Below are 19,408 nucleotides of genomic sequence, written 5' to 3'. Positions count from 1 at the left end.
AATACCTGACCTGGAAGGTCATATTTTGGGGGGCGGTCACTTCAGCACATAGGGTCAGTGAGCTCCAAGCCTTAGTTGATTTATCTACCTTACAGTAATTTTTTTTTTTTCACAACAGTGTGGTCCTACATATGCACCCTAAGTTCCTGCCTAAGGTGGTGTCTGATTTCCATCTTAACCAGTCTGTCCTGCCTTTTTTTTCCCAGGCCCCATTCGCACGAAGGCGAACAAGCTGTGCAAATTTTGAACTGTAAAAGAGCCTTCACCTCTTTTATTCCAAACAAGTTGGCGATCGCCGTTGCCAAGCAGATGCTCTCAAATTGGCTTGCAGACTGCATCTCCTGTTTTGCCCAGGCAGGACTGCATCTTGGGGGCCATGTCAAGGCTCATTCTGTTTGAGCCATGGCAGCATCTGTGGCCCACTTGTGAGCAGTCACCATGGAGATCTGCAGGGTTGCGGCATGGAGTTCCATCCACTCATTCACATCACATTACAGTCTGGATAGGGATGTTTGGCCAGTCTGTCCTTCGGAACTTGTTTAGTTGAAGAACCCAACTCTGTTCCTGCCTAGGGCCTGTTCTTTCTTTTCAGGCTGCCCCCCTGTCCCCTCGTTTACCAAGAAAACTGGTTGTTGTACGCGTTGGCACTTATTTCGGTGTTCTTTTGGTCCCTTTTATGATGGGGAGGGGGGCAACTAGTAGCTAGGGATTCACCCATGTGTGAGAACTGCCATCCTGCTTGTCCCTTGAGAAAGCAGAGTTGATTACCTATAACAGGTGTTCTCTGAGGACAGCACCATGTCAATCCTCATGAAACCCACCTGCTATCCTGTGGAGCTGGGTTTCCACTATGTGGGTTTTCTCATTTTTATTTTGCTCTCTTAATTCTATGATACAAAACTGAGGAGATCCCGCATGGAATATTGCATGCATGAGCATGCTCACTGAGGCTCAGTCAAAGTTCTGTAAACTTTGACATACGTTTTCTGTGTTGGGCTCCATCCAGTGATGTAACCCGTTTGTGAGGACTGACATCCTGCTGTTCTCTGAGAACACTGTAACAGGTTAGCAACTCTACTTTACTCAAGCTAAAAATGCAGTAAAACTCTTAAGGCCCTTTATGATTACATTATACATTTTCTCTAACTTGCTCTGTGGCACTAAATTTTTCATAGTATTACCAAGAAACCTCAAGATACTATACTTTTGCAAGAGAGAAAATGAATTAAAAAGATTCCTATTAAAACATGCATAGTTCTGCTTCGCTGCTTTGATGGTTGTATAAAGTCCTGTATAAAGCAGCTCATAGAAGGTTGACCCTGTTAGACAGGAAGAGAAACATGAATCTTGCACATGTGTGTCACATGGATTACCTTTAAATTTTTCCTTTCCTAGCATGTAGACAGATGGACTCAGGACCAGTGGGTTTATGCTCCCCTGCCAGCAGATGGTGATGGAGCAAGCTGACATCAGTTTATATATACAGGGTGGCCCATGAAAAAGTAGACTGCCTCCAATAACTGGTATTGGAGGCGGACTACTTTTCCATGAGCCACCCCGTATATAGCCCTGCAGTGACCCCAGCCTGCCAGTATCCTCTGTCTCCAGTAGATGGTGGACATGCATCTCCCTATGGGGATTGCTTCGAGCTTTTTGGAAGGAGAAATTTAAAATTATAAATTCAGGAAAAGAAAGCCCACTCTCCTGCAGTGATACCTAAAGGTCCCTCCCCCAGTTGAGAATTCCTGAGGTAAATTCTTTGGTGCCTCGGAGATGTGTCTTGGGATCATCTTGGTGTATGGGTACTTGCCAAGTTCTTATGGCCTGGTTTGGCCTCTGTAGGAAACAGGATGCTGGGCTTGATGGACCCTTGGTCTGACCCAGTATGGCAATTTCTTATGTTCTTGGTCCAGTAGCTGGGCTTCCTGGCGTGGACTTAGCTGCTAGCTCAGCTGAAAGGCAGCGGGTGCAGGAGGCTGAGCACGGCGGTGATGGCCGATGCCCTTTCCCCCTGCAGCTGGAAGAGTGTCTCTATACTCAGCCAGTAAGTGCTGAGCTCAGGTAAGGTTTAAAAAAAAAAAGAAAATTTTACCTGAATCAGACACAAGTTTCAGGATTTCCTCTGGTCTCCGCTCTTAGACTTTTTTCTTGGTCGCCGCGTGGTAGGCCACGGTGGCAATTTTCGCGCGCTCTTGTGCGTGTTCTGTCCTCTATAGGCCGTTGGCTCTGCGCACACGCTGTACGCTCATTTTTGCGGGCGCGCTTTTTACTCGCACAAACTCTTTTACACACTTGGTGCACAGGTTGTGCATGTGCCTTGCTATGCTTTCTTCTAGGTGCTTGTTGTTTTTGGGCACATTTCATTTTTTAGCGCAAGCTGTTCTAACACATATTTACTGCAGTGATAGCACAGGTAAGCAAGAAAACTAAGCATCTTCCTAATTGTGTTGCCTGTCATATTAGGGTCTCTCAGCTTGACCTGGCTTCTAACCTGTGTCAGCGCTGCTCACACACTCGGGGAGAGTTTTCTTCCTTAGATTTTGCTAAGCCGGGCTCTTCCCGTTCTGATAATGGGTTGGTCACAGGCTTGACTTTGGGGATGCCAGATCTTGGTTCTCCCTCGACTTCCTTTTCCGCTGGCGTTGGAAGTTCTGAGGGACCATCTCCAGTTCCTTCTGGACTTGGTCTGTTCTTGGATGGAGTTTTTCCAAGACTTAAGCCTTTCTTCAGGCCCAGTCCTCCACTTCCCTCTGCCAGTGGCTTCTCCCTCTTCCAGTCCTATGCTTAAGTGCCGGGGTTCACCTCTGCTGCCAGCAGATATTCCCGACAGGAATCCGGATGGCACTGATGAGGTTGATCCTGATTCCCTGGAAGATAGGGAAATTTCTCCAGGGCTGGAACCATATCGAACCGAGATGAACTGCAGACCCTAATTTCCCAGATCTTGAAACAGCTGGGTGTTCCTGGTTTGGATGCTATGTCTGAGCCGAGGAAGAATCCCATTTTGGTTTCCTTACGTAAAGCCTCTTGGGTTTTTTTCCCTGTGATGGATGCTATTCAGGAATCGATTGATCTGGAATGGGGCGCTCCAGAAGCAAATTTTTAAAGGGGGTCAGACATTGGGAGGCCTGTACCCCCTGGAACCAGCTGTGAGAGAGTTTGCGTTTTCCCAAAGTGGATGCTTTGGTATGTGCCGTTTCTAAGCGGACTATCCCAGTAGAGGGAGGAGCGGCATTGAAGGATGTACATGATAGAAGGATTGAGGCTATTCTTAAGCAAGCCTTTGAGGCAGTGGTGATGAATTTACAGATTGCCTCCTGTTGCGCCCTAGTAGCGAGATCTTGTCTGCTTCTCTCAGGAGGTGGTTGAGTGTGGAGGGAATTCCAGAACAGTTATGAAGCCTGCTGCCGCCTTTTTAGCAGGTGCAAGCTGTGATTTGATCCAGACCTCGGCCAAAGGAGTGGCTTTGGTGACAGCGGCCAGGAGTCAACTCTGGTAGCGAAATTGGTCAGCTGACAAAGCTAATCTTACTAAGATGCCCTTTAAAGGTTCACTTTTGTTTGGGAGTGAGTTGGAGAAACTAGCCAATAAATGGGGCGAGTCTCCGGTGCCTCTGTTGCCAGAGGATAAGAAACAGTTACAGCGCCCCTTTGGTATGAGGGGTCGTTTCTGGGGTTCCAGGCATTTTCATCCCTACAGGGGGATGACATTTCAGCTGACTCAGCCTTTTGGTAGGTCTCAGACCTTTCGTCCCTGACAGCCCAAGAGAGGAGTGGACTCCAGTGGTGAACCTTCCCAAGCTTCCCAATGAAGGTTTGCTGACCCACCTTCCAGAACAGGAAATAGGGGGGACGTCTCTCTCTCTTTTATTGGAGGTAGATCAAGGTCACATCAGACCAGTGGGCCCTTGAGGTGATACACAAAGGGTATGCACTGGAATTTTGCAGTATTCCTCGAGACGTGTTCATGGTGTCCTCTTGCCACTCCCTGCAGAAGAAGCTGGCATTGGAGTTCACGCTTCAAAGGCTCTTCAGACTAATGACTGTTTCTGGTGCTCACATCTCAAGAAAGTACGGGGCATTAATCCATTTATTTGGTGGTGTCCAAGAAGGAGGGCTCCTTTCATCCCATCCTGGATCTCAAGAAGGTCAACCGTCACTTGAAGGTGACTCATTTTGGAATGGAAACCTTGTGCTCTGTGATAACGGTGGTGCAGTAAGGGGAATTTCTGACCTCTTTGGATCTGTCAGAGGCTTACCTTCATATACCCATCCGACTGGAACACCAATGCTTTCTGTGCTTTGTGGTGTTGGTCTAGCCACAGTTCCCAGAATATTTTCCAAGATTATGGTAGTAGTAGCAGTGGCCTTGCGGAAAGAAGGAATCCTGGTGCACCTGATTTTGGATGACTGGCTGATTCGAGCCAAGTCTCAGGGAGAGAGATGCCTCCTGACACATAAGGTGATCTCCTTATTGCAGGAGCTTTGTTGGGTGGTGAACCTGACGAAAAACAATCTTCAACCATCCCAGTTGGAGTATCTGGGGGCCTGGTTTGTCACGGGACAGGACATAGTTTTCCTACCGGAAGTTTAGATCCAGAAATTGATGTCTCAAGTGTATCAGTTGATGACCACCATATACCCGACTCTGTGATCCTACCTACAGGTACTCTGCTTGATGGCAGCTACCCTGGAAGTGGTGCCGTGGGCAAGGGTGCATATACACCCTCTTCAGTGCTCTTTATCTCATTGGAACCCACAGCTCAGGATTATACGGTTGGGCTCAACTTGCCGATGGAAATCTGCTCCCACCTCCAGTGGTGGTTGCAGGAGGATCATCTGAGAAAGGGAGTTCTCTTGTCCTCTGGGGCATGGTTGGTAGTCACAACAGATGCGAGTCTCCACGGTTAGGGGGCTCAATGTCTGGAGTTAACGACCCAGGGGCATTGGAATAAGAGTCCCACTGGAACATCAATCGCCTGGAGACCCGATCGGTACAGCTGGCATGCTTGCAGTTCAGCCACAGGCTACTGAACCGAGCAGTTCGTGTAATGTCGGACAACGCGATAACAGTAGCCTATGTCATTCGCCAAGGAGGAACCAAGAGCCAATAAATGTCGCAGGAAATAGACCAGCTGATGGAAAGGAAGGAAGGTCATCTACAGATAATCTTGGCGTCTCACATTGCAGGAAAATACAATGTAAGAGTGGACTTTCTCAGCAGGGAGAGTCTGGACCCAGGAGAAGTGGGTGTTGTCAGCTGAGGGGTTTTCAGCTGATTGTGGATCGCTGGGGCCTTCCTTTCCTAGACCTGCTGGAGACTTCTCGAAATGTGAAGGCTCCTCGATTCTACAGTCGCAGGAGAGTTTCATGGTCCTTGGGAATAGACTGTCATGTTTTTGGGAACTTGCCAGGTTCTTATGGCCTGGATTGGCCACTGTTGGAGACAGGATGATGGGCTTGATGGACCCTTGGTCTGATCCAGTATGGCATGTTCTTATGGTCTGGCCGGAAAACAGGTTGCTTTTTCTTTCCTCTGTGAATCTTGCTGGGCAGGATAATTCGCAAGATTGAAGGCCAAAGGTGGCTAGTTCTCCTGGTGGCACCAGACTGGCCTAGGCAATCGTGATATGTGGATTTGCGATGACTCATGGAGACCCCCTTTGTCTTCCGCCACACATGGATCTGCAAAAGCAGGGACCAGTTCTTCACGAGGATCCAACTCTGTTCTGTCTTATGGTTTGGTCCTTGAGAGAGCTCGCCTGTTAAATTGTGGTTATTTCTGTGTGGTGATTGCCACTTTATGCCACGTTTACAAGTTCTCCACTTCCTTGGCTTAAGTGCAAGTTTGGAGAGTTTTTGAGGCCTTGTGTGAGGAGTGGGGTATTCTTCCTTGTTCAGCTAAGATCCCTCTCATTCTGGATTTTTTGCAGGATGGATTGAATTAAGGCTTGGCCCTTAATTCTTTGTGGCTTTTGTCTGTTTCAGAGGCTTGGTGAATGGTGTTTCCTTGTCATCTCATCCTGATGTGGCCCATTTTTTTGAAAGCATCTTAGGCATCCCTTGAGGTTACTGGTTCCATTGTGGAGTTTTAATTTGGTGCTGGACTTTTTGGTGGGCCCTTCATTCCAACCACTGCTAGCCCTTCCTTACAGTTGTTGACCTTGAAGACTGTGTTCCTGGTGACTAAATGTTCTGTGCGTCAGATTTCTGAGCTGCAGGCCTTGTCTTGCTCGGAGCCATTCCTTCAGGTGACTCCAGGGGCATTACAGCTGTGTACTGTTCCATCCTTCTTGCCCAAGGGAGTCGCGGACTTTCATTTGAATCGGTCCATCTCCTTACCATCTCTGGATAAGATCAGGGATGTGGAGGAGTTTCGCCTTTTGCCCTCCTTGGATGTTGTGTCTTGTCGTGCGGTATCTGGAGGTCTCTGAGGTCTTTTTGAAAGACAGATTGCCTGTTTCCCATGGTGGGAGTAAGTCAGGCACTCTGGCTTCGCAGGCTACCATAGCTCGTTGGATTAAGGAGGTAGTCATGGCTGCATATGTGGATGCTGGAAAGCCATTGCCTACTCAGTTGAGGGCCCATTCCACTAGGGTTCAGGCAGCATCATGGGTGGAGGTTAGTCTGTTGTCTCCCGTGGATATCTGCCGAGCTGCGATGTGGTCCTCCTTGTACACCTTTTCCAGGTTTTATTGTCTGAATGTGCAGGCCCAGGAGGATGCAGCCTTTGCATGTGCGGAGTTGACTGGACCGTGGGTACCTCCCACCCTGATGGGCGAGTAGCCTTGGTCCTGAGTCCATCTGCCTACACGCTAGGAAATGGAGAAATTACTTACCTGATAATTTCATTTTCCTTAATGTGGACAGATGGACTCAGCTTCCCGCCCTCAGCTGCCCCATGAGTGTGTCAGTAGCCTTCCTGTTGGGCTCTGGGTCCCAAGGGATTACTGGAAGTGTTCATCCAGTCCCTAGCTTGGGGTACCTAGAATCTTACATGAGTTCAGTGTTTTTAGTTGGTTGAGTACAGTTCTGGTTACCTGTCTTTAATAATGGTGTTTTGTTTTGTTTTTTATCAAGTTTTTTTGCTTATCTGACACAGTTGCTTTTGAAGAGAATACTCGCAGGCTGGGGTCACTGCAGGAGTATATATTTATTTATTTATTTATTTAAGAATTTTATATACCGAAAATCGTTGGGAACATCTCATCGGTTTACATAAGAACGAAATGCAGCAAACAGTCTTTACATATAACAAGGAACGTGAAATGCATGAGAATTTCTCTTCAGTTAACATGTGAACGCAGTGCAGAGACCAGGCTTTAAAAATAACAAGGAACATAAGGAACAAGAGAGGACAATTATAGTGCTGACAGGCACCGGTATAAAAAATATAATACAACTGATATATCAAACTGTTATATCAAAACAATGAAAACATGGTTTATAATAAATTTATACAGGGATTATAATACATTTATACAAAGATCCGGGTGACATCAGCTTGCTCCATCTCCATCTGCTGGCAGGGGAGCATAAACCCACTGGTCCTGAGTCCATCTGTCTACACTAAGGAAAGCAAAAGTATCAGGTAAGTAATTTCTTCATTTTATAAAGAGGGGAGGGCACTATATAGTGGTATCAGTGAACAATATAGTGAACAAAATTAGAAACGTAATACATAGTAAATAATAAAAATGGAAATACAGATTAAAGAATGGAACATCACTAGCTGGTTTTCTCCAATGGAAGAAGTATATAAGAACTTTAGCTAACAGAATTAGAAATTTTCATTTTGTAAAATAGATCCCCAAGGTTAGCATGGGGATCTATCAGTTGACCCTCAGTTGATTTATTATGGAAATAAACACTTGAGCTTGTTTCAGGGTGTCATCAAAGCTCAGTTCCAGAGCATGGGATTGTTTGTTTGTACATTGTTTTGCTTAAGAACTTGTTTGACTGCTTCACTTAAGCGTAGTAATGAATTTTTGTTACTTTGCTGTACACTACTTTGAGTACTTGGCCTCAAAGAATGCTGTATAAATGCAATTAAATTTCTTAGTTTAATTTCTCCTAAAACTATTGGAAAGGAAAAAATATTTTTCTACTTCATTCTTCATTGATGAAGTGCATTATATAATATCTTTGGCTTTGTAGGAGACTTATGTTCCGTCCAAAGAATCCACCAAGATGTATGGAGTTTGGAGTTAAGAGCCATATTTTAAAAAAATTTTCCCAGTGGTCAGTTAACTTACCCATAGTTGAATATATTTTATTTTGCATTGTCTGCACAATTCATGAATGGCTTTGCATGCCCATAAACACAAAAGTGAATTAAGAGCTACATGTGTGTTGCAGTCATAGTAGATCAGAATTGCAAATTAGTATAGACAGAAGCAATAGGGCCTGATTTATCAAAGGTTTCACCAGTAGGCACCACATGGAAGGAAACTCGGTAAATCAGGCTTGTATTCTTAGAACAAAGAACATTGAGCATTTGAATAAGTCACTAGTCTCTCTGCTTTGCGAAGTTAATCATTAATAGGCACTAGAAAATATTTTAATATTTTAAATATTGTCTTTATTCATGTGTCGAGTACATGAGGAATTAGTCTGTTTAAATAGCAAGCACAACAAATGCATTTTTAACAGCATTAGAAATCTGGCAAGCCTGAAATGGTTTTGTAATTCATAAGGTGGCAGCTTTGGGGGCTACCCCATTTCTGGCAGAAGTTGAATGATGAGTCCGAAGTTAACCATAAAACTGCTTTGCAAAACTTGCTTGTGTAAGGTACATTCACAAAGTCTTCACTCGTAAACCAATGGAGCTGCTCCGTGTTTTGCAAAGTTTCTTATTGCTTATATTTGCCTATTTATTTATTTTGCATTTTTTTTTTATATTTGTCTTTTGCTTATGCCATTTTATCAATAAAATGTGAAAGACAATCAAGGGAACAGCTATCCCTTATCAGTTGCTCTAGTAGGTCAAAAAACAGATTGGTTAGTAGATCATTTTGGGGGCTGTGATAGTAAAACATAGAAGGTGGTGGTCTCTCTCTTACAATGTAGGTGTAATATGTTCTTGTGCAGTATGTGGAGAAATTTGTAGTTGTGTCCATGGGCTTGAGTGGAGGGCCTACTACCCAAGTTTTTCACTTATGGAATTTCAGATATGGCCTGCTAATGAATTCAGTAACTTTCCAGGCAGGAGGAATGATGACTTGACAGAATTTTAATATGGTCACATGTAGATCACTGTTCCTCTCCGAAGGGTCTAGTTTTTTGTTTGTTTGTTTTTTTTATTACATGGCAGTGTAGATGTTGTAATGCCATATGAAAATAATGCTGGTAAAGGAAGCTTGTCATTACATTAACTATTGCTTGTTTTGTAAACTATGCATCGCTTTAGAAGGGAATAGTTTCTCTGTGTCAGGACTTGTGGACTTGTTTGTACCAGATGGAGGTACTGTTCAGATGTAAAGTAGTTTTATATATCTGTATTTGTTAACAGAGAGCTCTGCCTTTCAGTGTATGGTGCTATTGCTTATGGTGGTTTGCAAAAGGGGGGTGAGTTGGTGCTGAATGACCTCGGGAGTCTCAGTGAATGGGTAAGACAGTGGTGCATGGAGAAAGACTTCAGATTCATTAGGCACGGGGAATGTTTTGGGAGGGGGGAGCCTATTTTGGTGGGGTGGCCTCCACCGTAACCAAAAAAAAGAACCTGGCTGCCGCTGGTACAAACAATTTTAAAAAAGGAGATAGAGCAGCTTTTAAACTAGATCCTGGGGAAGGCCAACAGCTGCTCAGAAACACTTGGTTCAGAATAGGGTATCCACAAAGGATTCCATTAGAAAGGGGAATTCAGTGTGTCCTGATAGAATGTAGATGTTGATTCCAAATTACCTTAATCAACTGCTAGTAAGTTATGAAAAAATACATTTAGGTGTTTTAAGTCAAATCCCAGAAGTCTAAAATAACAGTAATGAAGGCAAAAAAAAAAAAAAATCAAATGGTCCATCCAGCCTGCCCAGCAAGTTTATGGTAATAACTGCCATTCTGGGCATGTTACCCCCAAGCCTTCTATTAAGAGCAGTAATATTTACAATCGAAACCAAACAGTTGTCAAACCCATAACAAAATAACTGCTACCAACATTTTTATGGGGTAAGCGCCTTCTTGATAATTCGGACAATGCTTTGCTTTTGGACTTGGCTGTAGAAGCAGTCCTGTGGGGGTTTTTTTTCCCTAATGTCTGTGTATCAGTTCCCTGGACTGTAAAAGTTGGGGCCCAGCATTGGCTATTGTCTGAATCAAATTCCCCTTTTTCCCTTCCTCCCGCTGGCGAAGTGGAGAGCAGTGTTGTAGTTGCGTTAAAAGAATTGTAAAGAATAAGATGGGATAATTAGTGTATGGCACCAGGTAAGAATATTGACATAATAGACATCTCAGAATTCTGATGGGAAAAAAAACCCATTGGGACAGGCAAAAATGATAAAGGAGATAGAACAGCAACTCAGTGATGATAGACTAACCAGGTTATTAGGACTGTTCAACTTGGAGCAGAGACAGAAGAAATATGATAGAGGCTTATAAAATCATAAGTGGGGTGGAACAGATAAATAAGCTTGCGTTATTTATCCTTTCAGCTAGTACAATAGCTAGGGAACTCTCTATGAAACTTTACAGGTAGCAGGTTTAAAAAAAAAAATTGGAGGGAGTATTTTTTTTCACTCAACACACAATTAAGCTATGGAATTTCTTGTCGGAGGATGTGGTCAAGGCATCTAGCATAACTGAGTTTAAAAAAAAAGAGTTTGGACGAGTTCCTGGAAGAAAAGCCCATAAACAATTATTTGTCAGACTTGGGGAAGAGCCACCGCTTACTCTTGGGAGTGGGAAATCAGGAATTGTTGGATTTTGGTTCCCTCTCCCGTGCTTTGAGATCAGCTGGGAAGAACTCGTTAGAAGTCCCTCGCTTTCGTATATTTCCTCTTTGTGAAACTAGAGAGAGAGGGTTAATGGTGGCGAGTCCATCGTTGTGGAACACCCTTCCGTTTAAATTTGAGGACAGAGCTGTGTTTAAAATCAAGTTTTGGGAAATATTGGAAGATAGTATGGGTTAGGTTCTTAGAGACTGAATTTGTTTCTATCTATGCAGTATGAGAGTAACTGTTTTTCAGTTTGGAGCCTTTCAGCAGTTGAGGTTGATTGGCTGTTAACCAGCTGCTGGTTTTTGGTTTTGTTTTTATTATGTAAATTTTATGAATGTTTTTGTTGTAACTTGCCCAGGATGGCAGATGGGCGTGAAATACATATTTTAAATAACTAAAATTTAAGATGTATTCTTTAGCATCTGCCATTAATTCCTAGAGATCCGGATTGATCAGAGGCAGGGCTCTGGGCTCGATGGACCCTTGATCTGACCCAATACAGCATTTCTTATGTTTAAAGAAAACTTGTAGAGACAATAACTTTCCTTGGAATGCTCTTTTGTCTTCATTTTCACAGCTTTCTTTGAGTCAAAGCCTGACCAGTCGTACTGGAATTAGGGGATCTTATTCAGAATGATTCATAGGTACAGACCAATTGTAAGCCAGTTGTTAGGGCAATATCTTTCATCTGTGTAAACTTGGAGCTTCCACGGCTCAGGGATTAAATAGGCAAGCCGCATTTTTCAGTTTATTTTATTTTACAAAAATTGCAGAGAAATAATGAATTGTGACTTTGAAAATGTACTTTTAAGAGCATACTAGTTTGCACTTAACAACATAGTGTCTGGAACAATCTGACTTTTTAGGGGGTCAGATACTTTTGCAAGCCACTCTATTTTCTACAATAAACTAGCACATAAGCCCATAAATGCCATAAGGGTGCTAAAAGGATGAAAGATAGTAGATGGAAGTATTTGTTTTAGATGTAAAGCAACCCCAATGCTACACTTTTTTGTGCTGAGCAAAATATTTCCTAGTAGGGTGGTTATATTTTTCCTTTTGGGCTAATGGGGTAATTTAGCTTTCTTTTTGATCCTCTCAACCAAACTGCATGAGAACACATTGAAAAGTAGCAGTCAGTGCAACCAACTATAAAACGGAAATGCTGCCCCAGTAGGGTATAGTGCAATTTTTGTATACCCCTAGAAAGCAAAAATAGCTTCTGTTAAAAAAGAAAAAAAATTGCCTTCAAGTTTTTTTTTTTTTTTTTTGTTTTTTTTTTGTCACCATAGTAGTTACAGAAAGGTCCCTATCATTACTGGGGATTATTTCACTTGTACAGGAATTTTCCAGAAACCAGAGTACATATAATCTATTCGTACTTCTATTTTTACCCTGCCTTTTCAATCCTTGAGCGTTCCCCAAAGTGACTTACAACAAATTAGAAATACAGTACTTCAGTGGTCTTCACCCAGTGCTCGGGATATACCTATCCAGTCAGGTTTTCAGGGTATCCATAGTGAATATGCATGAGTTAAATTTGCATGCACATCTCTCTCATGCATATTCATTGTGGATCTCTAGAAATCCTGTCTGGCTAGGTGTATCCGGAGGATTGGGTTGAGAACCCCTGTAATGCATAAGTATAAAATTCATAAGAAATTTGAATATAAATATTAATAAAAATAAAATACAGTACCAAAAATTGTATCCTCAATGTTTAAATCTGTGCTGTTGCCAAAACTAGTACAAACTGTAACCCAGCTTAAGTGTGCACTGTCACTTCTGGAGAACGTATGGCTAAGACTCTTTAGTGATTATTAATGCTTTTTTTCCTCCCTCCCTCCACAGTTCCACTCCCATCAACTTTTCCACATTTTTGTGGTGGCTGGAGCCTTTGTCCATTTTCATGGTGTCTCAAACCTTCAGGAGTTCCGTTTCACGGTCGGCGGAGGGTGCAGCCCTCAGGATGTGCTCTAACTCCCGGCTCAAGTAGCTCAGAGCAAAATGAAAATCCAATAGACGGTGATTGGATCTATTGTATCGGCTAGCAAAGGAGACAGTGGGGCGAAGCCCACGCCACGTCTAACTGGAAACTAAAGCCTTCAAGAGGACTTCCACAAAAGAAGAGAAACAAAAATCTTACCTCAAATGCTTGAATAAAGTGTAAAATCTAATTTATTCCTAAGAAAGCAAAGGAGCAAAGGATCCTTACACGGATTTTCTTTTAAATGCCATATTTATTTATCAAAGACTTTTTTTGTGGGGTGGGGGATGGGGGGGCAGAGGGAAGGGATGGGGGGAGAGAGATGTCTTGGGCTATTTTTCATTTTCTTAAATAGGTTTAGATTTATATCCTGTAAGAGTGCGATTAAGATGTTGATTTGGGGAGGAAAAAAGGCTAATGTAAATAAGATTTTTACATTTCTGTTATATAAAAAAAAAAAAGTTAAAAAAAAAAAAAAGTGATAGGGAGAAAATTTTATACTGAAAGTATCCATCTGAGTACCACACACTGTTCTTTCAAATTTGCACAAAGTATGTGATTGCAGGAGGGTTAGGGAAAATCCCAGTGATGTGAAATGTGCATTACACAGATGTACCTTGCCTCTCTTTCGTGTGCCACTGGGTCGTTTTTACTCCTGGTCGGAGCTGGAATGGCTGTTAAATTGGAAGTTGTGGCTCTTGTAAGGGGCAAAAACAAAACCCACAGGAACTAGAGAAAATCCAGACTGAGCTGCAGATTCTCTGAGCCCCTCGAGGATTTCAGATTGCAAGTGAGGACTGTGGTACATGCTTAGTTTGCACACAGACCTAGAGTAACAGCAAATATGCATGTGTGGGTCTGTGCACATATAATGCTATCTCTTCCTTTTATCCGGTTTGGTAGTTTGTAAGTGGTCATTGTCTGGTCTCAGCAGGTGCAGAGCTAGGTTATGTAAAATAGCAGAGAAAGTTAGCCATGGGACTAGGAGCGTGTGGAGGAAACAAATCAAGATCAGAGGATGGTGCCAGTAGTACCGTTAGTGAGTTAATAACCGAGGAAGCTGCTGACTGAGGGAAGGTGGGAGTGACTGTACTCTAGATCAGCAAGTCTAGATTGTATTATGGTAGCATCGGGATTAAATAATCCTTGGTGAGATCAGTCGGCATATGCAGCCTTGCTTCAAACTTTTGGATTTATTTAACTGGTGTTCCATTGTTTCTCCATTTTTTAATCCAGCCATCTAGTTTCTCCATTTTGAGCTTCTTTGTGATCTTGATTTTTTTTTTTTTTAAACTGAGGTTTGCATGGAAAGGTGAGGAAATAGTGTTTGCTAAACATTTAATGCCACTCTACACGAGCCCTGAAAATGAATGCTCATGGAGCCCATGGCTCTCAGTGTCTCCTATGGAGCCTAAGCTTGTGGCATTCTCTGTCACGACATCCTAGTTTTGCTTTGTGGATCCATTGTTTCATTTTGTTTTTAATTGATTGGATGGTCTAAATAGCTTTTCCTCTTGGTTTTTACTCTGCAGAAGCTGTTCAGCAAGTTTCCTTCTATTAAAAATGAAACAGGTTAGAATCTCCTCAAATCTGATCCAATTCACACTCTGGTGCATTTGTAAATTGTGAATAACTAGCCAAGCAGGGTGAGTCTCTTCAAGATGCTGCTGTAGTCCAATTCACTGTGTCTAATGGGCTGGTGGATCTTCACATTGAAGCTGCTTATTATTACCCAGGGTTTGGCGAATGCCATGGCACTACAGATCTTTATACCTACGTGTTAATGCCACCACTGACACCTCAAAAAAAGTGGAGTTCACAGAAAATATAATACAAGAAACTTCATATTTGCCTACTGTATAGAAGATGAGGATTTTAGGCCTCTTGGTATTTGTCACAAATATTGCTATGTAGAATTCAAATATATGCTATTTCTCTTCTGTGAAACAGCACAAATGACCTATAGAAAATTTAGATTCTGTGCAAATATGGTGGTAATGGTGAAAAATTAAAATTATCGGATCAATATTTCCAGGTAGTATTTTAACTTCCAGATTTAGAGGGCAAGATTATGGTATTAGTGCCCTCGTTCTAGTAAGCTTTCTTGGGATCTAAGGAATATTTGTTATCACATAGGTGTTATATGCACGAACTGGGAGACATTTTGCTCACTTTGTTCAGTTTCATCGGAGCTGTGAATGCAAAATTATCTTTATATCCCTCTCGCTGTGAAGAGGAGGTCATACTTTTTAAAATCTCTTTGCAGATGCAGAAAGTACTGTAAAAGCAAATGTTCAAAGGGTAGGGGCTGTACTACTTTTCGCATTGGGATTTTGACGAGTATGGTTGATTTTGCTTTTATTTCCAGTAAGCCCTATAATGATTACATGCCTTCCCGCCCCTACAAAAAGAGAATGAAAACTCTTAGGAAAGTGTACATGGGCATCTATTCTGCCCAGTTCACATGTGTGCAAAACACTGCCTAGGAGTAAATCCTCTTGGCATGGAGCTGAAGATCCCCAAGTCTGCTCAAATATCTTTTTTTTTTGCAGCCTGTGAGAAAAATGTGAGCCAAATCTCTCCAGGTGATAAGATGTTTGTGACTCAGGAATTTTGCAGAATAGAGGTTCTAACGAATAAAGATCAGTATTACATTTTTATGGTACAATAATGCATTGGGTTTTGGTAGCTTTGCAGGTGTCCTTTTTGTACAGTGTAGAAACAAATGTTGCTGGAGGAAGTGCCGGTACATATCATCGTCTGACTTACACCTGTGTAAAAAGCACTTTTGCGATAAAGTATCTGGAAGCATAAGATAATATATCATGAATCGAGAGATCTGTGTATTGTCTCCTATTATTATAATGCACTCACTTCTTGCAAAGTGTCATACCCTGGTCCACTACAGCACACAACTGTTTCATAAGCAAACAAAAAAAAAATTGTACTCAGAGAATTTATAAAGCCTGTTGTAAAATGATTATATCTAATTTAGAGTGTGTATGTGAGTATTACAATAAGCAGCCTAGCTGTGCACTTTACTCTCTAGCTTTTGTTGAGAACCCTTCCCAGGCGGTTGCCTGAATGCCTTACTCTCAGCAGTCAGAGGCTTGCTTGCTTGCTCTTTTGTGTACATCTAATGCCATAGAATAGGTTACAATCCATTGCTTCTTCCACAGCAAATTGTGGCCTTGTTCAGTATTTTTAATTGCTTACCATTGGAAGCAGCAAAGCACATTTGGGGATCTTGGACGGGTGGGGTAAGCAGTGAGGAATGGAGTAGAAAGGGATTGGGGGTGAAGGGTTCCATACGGGGGATCTCTTTACTTGCTGTATTATTCTTAACATCTGCTAATAAAAGAACCAAATGAAATGCGGCCCTGTGTATCTTTTTTGTTTGGACGCATTGTTAAACTATTCTGAAGCCAATAGTCTCTCCCCTATCATGTGCCTGCCTTGTGTCAAAAATAATGCAGCGTCACAGCCTGGTTCAATCATAAATGCTGCCATGGAAGTTATAGCATCAGAACAAATAGGTTTTAAGACTACCAAAACATTTATTCTGATTTTTGGAGTGGCTTTCAGTTGTTTCTCTCTTTGCATAGACATTCTTTCTCTGCTACATGCTCACAGATACCACTGTTATAATAAGACTTAAGGAACATAGAATCTGATAGATAAGGCACATCTTTGATCGGCACACTTTGTTTTCTTTTGCAGTGCCATGGACTGTAGTAGATCTCTGGTTTTTTTCCCTTTACTTTTGCTACTACTGTGCCTATCACGTGCATTCTTGAACTGACTGATTTTGCTTCCACTATTAAGAACATGCCATACTGGATCAGACCAAGGGTCCATCGAGCCCAGCATCCTGTTTCCAACAGTGGCCAATCCAGGCCATAAGAATCTGGCAAGTACCCAAACACTAAGTCTATCCCATTTTTACTGTTGCTAGTAATAGTGGCTATTTTCTAAGTCAACTTAATAGCGGGTAATGGACTTTTCCTCCAAGAACTTATCCAATCCTTTTTTTAAACACAGCTATACTAACTGCACTAACCTCATCCTCTGGCAACAAATTCCAGAGTTTAATTGTGCATTGAGTGAAAAAACTTTCTCAGATTAGTTTTACATGTGCCACATGCAAACTTCATGGAGATCTCCCTAGTCTTTATATTATCTGAAAGAGTAACTGATTCACATTTAACTGTTCTAGACCTCTTATGATTTTAAACACCTCTATCATATCCCCCCTCAGCCGTCTCCTCCTCTGGAAGGCTATTCTACCATGCTTCCTGCATCCTGAAGAAGGGTGTTGGGTTTTTTTTGGAGGGAGTGGGGTGAGGTGGGAGATCAATGAGTATTACTTGGGAAAATCGTTGGAGAATTCATTTTTAGCCACCTAGCAACTAAGACAACTGGTGCCATACAGCAACCACGCTAAACATGGTTTCTCGAGTGAAAGTCATCAGTCAGAAAAGGTCTAACATTTGTGGAATGTTAGGATTTTAAACACATCTAGATATTTTTACGGTACTGCGTGTCTCTTCATTTTCCATGCTACAGTGGCTTCAGTCTGTGCCTTATGTAGTATGGACACCATCTAGTGGCCTCTATTAATATTTGATGCAGTTTATTATAGGTTGATACAAATGGTGGTGGTAAGTCTGTTACAGGTTTATGCGATCACTGTCCTGCCACAGTACCGCTGACATTCTTACCTTTTTGCTTTCTGCAGTCCCACACCACTTATCCAGCTAGTAGCCAGGCCTGACTCTAATTTCCGAGATCTGTCAAGTTTGGGTTCTCCCAGGGCAACAGTGCCGGGGATCGATATGAATTAAAGACATTTTTAAACTGCAAAGTGTACAAGTAAAATGTGATCTTTGGACAGAATTATTTGAAAGGTAAAACTAAAGTATTTGAGGATAGTTTTGCAGCAAAGCAAACGTACAGTAACACATTTCGCAGTAGCAAAGTCAGTTTAGCAAGCAGAAGGTCTTAGAAGTCAGATGGCTATGAATTTATTTGCCTTTCTTTAAATCGACACTTCCGCATGAAGGAGGTACAAAAAGCCAACCACAGTGGGAGAAACTGGTGACAACAGAAAACCAATAAATGTAATATGAAAAGGGTCTAAAAAATATTAACAGTATGGCCACAAATCATATAAACTTTTATATAAATTATTAATCCCCCAGAAAACTGAAAAAGAGAAAATGACCTAACCAGGTTGGTCTCCTTACAACTGTTTTCGCTGGGAAGAATACCTACAATAAGAATGAACATTTCTTTTAAATACTTCCTACTGATCTGCCAACATCTTTCTTCTCTGATCTCTGTCAGGTTTCCAAATTTGTTTGGAGGGGCAAAAAACCTAGACTCTCTCCAACCCTAATTCCAGGTCTAAAAGAGGGGGAGGGGGCTGGAGGTCTGGGCTTGCCATGCTTGACAATGTACCATAATGCAATACCTGTAAAAAATAATATATATATGTATGGTATAAGGCTCACTCTGCATGGATCTGCATGGAAAAGGGGGGAAAAAAATAGCCAAAAAAGTCATGGTCACCCTTTGATTAGCAAGAATTTGCTAAGTGTAAAGGCAATCCTTCTTTTTATACCGGCTATTCTCCAAACTTGGGAGGGGCACCCCTAGCTAGGGGCTAGCTCTCATCTTGCCCATCTCCATTTACCCCTCTGGGATAGCCCTCAGCTTGCCAAGCATTTTCCCAAGTAAGCTTTCTCCAGTGGCACAAGCACAATGCATGGGCATTTGTTTAAAGAAAAAAAGTTTCTCAACCTACAGCAATGGCCTGAAAAAAATAGCACGGATAATAATCCAATTTTCAAATATCTACAGTTGAAGGTTTTCCTGAACAGGATGCCCCATAAAGTAAAGTATGAAAGGAGTCTAACTATGTTTCAGAATAAGGGCCTAATATCTAAGATTTGTCACCTTTTAATGGAGGAAATAGAGGACCTACTCAGTGTGAAAAGGACTGGAAAAGAGATGGTGGGAAGGATTAATATATAAAATAAGTTGTGATAATTCAATTTGTACAATTAAAGAAAATGTATACAAGATGCATCACTGGTACTATACCCTGATGAGACTCCATAAAATGGGCCTTTAAACACTTTAATGAATGCTGATGTTATCAAGGGGAGGTGGATGTGCTCAGTAAATGTAACATCAGGACATGCTAGGGAGGTAACGTTCCTGGATGGAATAAATGACTACTTCATGGAGCAATTGGTTCAGGAACCGACAAGAAGGGAAGCCATTTTCAATGTAATTCGTAGAGGAATGCAGGATCTGTTGTGAGAGGTAATGGTGGTGGAGCCACTTGAAAACAACAGCGATCATATCATCAAATTGACCTAATGACTGGAAGGGGGACTTGAAGTAAATCTACAGCTCTAGCACTAAACTTTCAGATGAGAGACTTTGATAAAATGAGGAAAATAGTTGCAAAAAAACTGAAAGGT

The 19,408-nt window shown here is 42.0% G+C and overlaps 1 protein-coding gene across 2 annotated transcripts in view; it reads left to right on the top strand.

The window, feature by feature from the left end:
* ADIPOR2 (adiponectin receptor 2) overlaps window positions 1-13,111 on the top strand; it is a 147,515-nt gene extending 134,404 nt beyond the window's left edge. For both annotated transcript variants that reach the window (XM_029599900.1, XM_029599899.1), the window contains one exon: window positions 12,782-13,111. In XM_029599900.1, coding sequence (XP_029455760.1) covers window positions 12,782-12,910 — 129 coding nt within the window. In that variant the 3' untranslated portion in view covers window positions 12,911-13,111. The remainder of the gene's footprint in view (window positions 1-12,781) is intronic.
* The last annotated feature ends 6,297 nt before the right edge of the window (window positions 13,112-19,408 follow it).

The sequence above is a fragment of the Rhinatrema bivittatum genome, chromosome 4, assembly GCF_901001135.1.
Source record: "Rhinatrema bivittatum chromosome 4, aRhiBiv1.1, whole genome shotgun sequence".
Taxonomy (NCBI): domain Eukaryota; kingdom Metazoa; phylum Chordata; class Amphibia; order Gymnophiona; family Rhinatrematidae; genus Rhinatrema; species Rhinatrema bivittatum.
The sequence above is the reverse complement of the archived record's forward strand: the minus strand, read 5'-3'. Positions and strand labels throughout refer to the sequence as shown.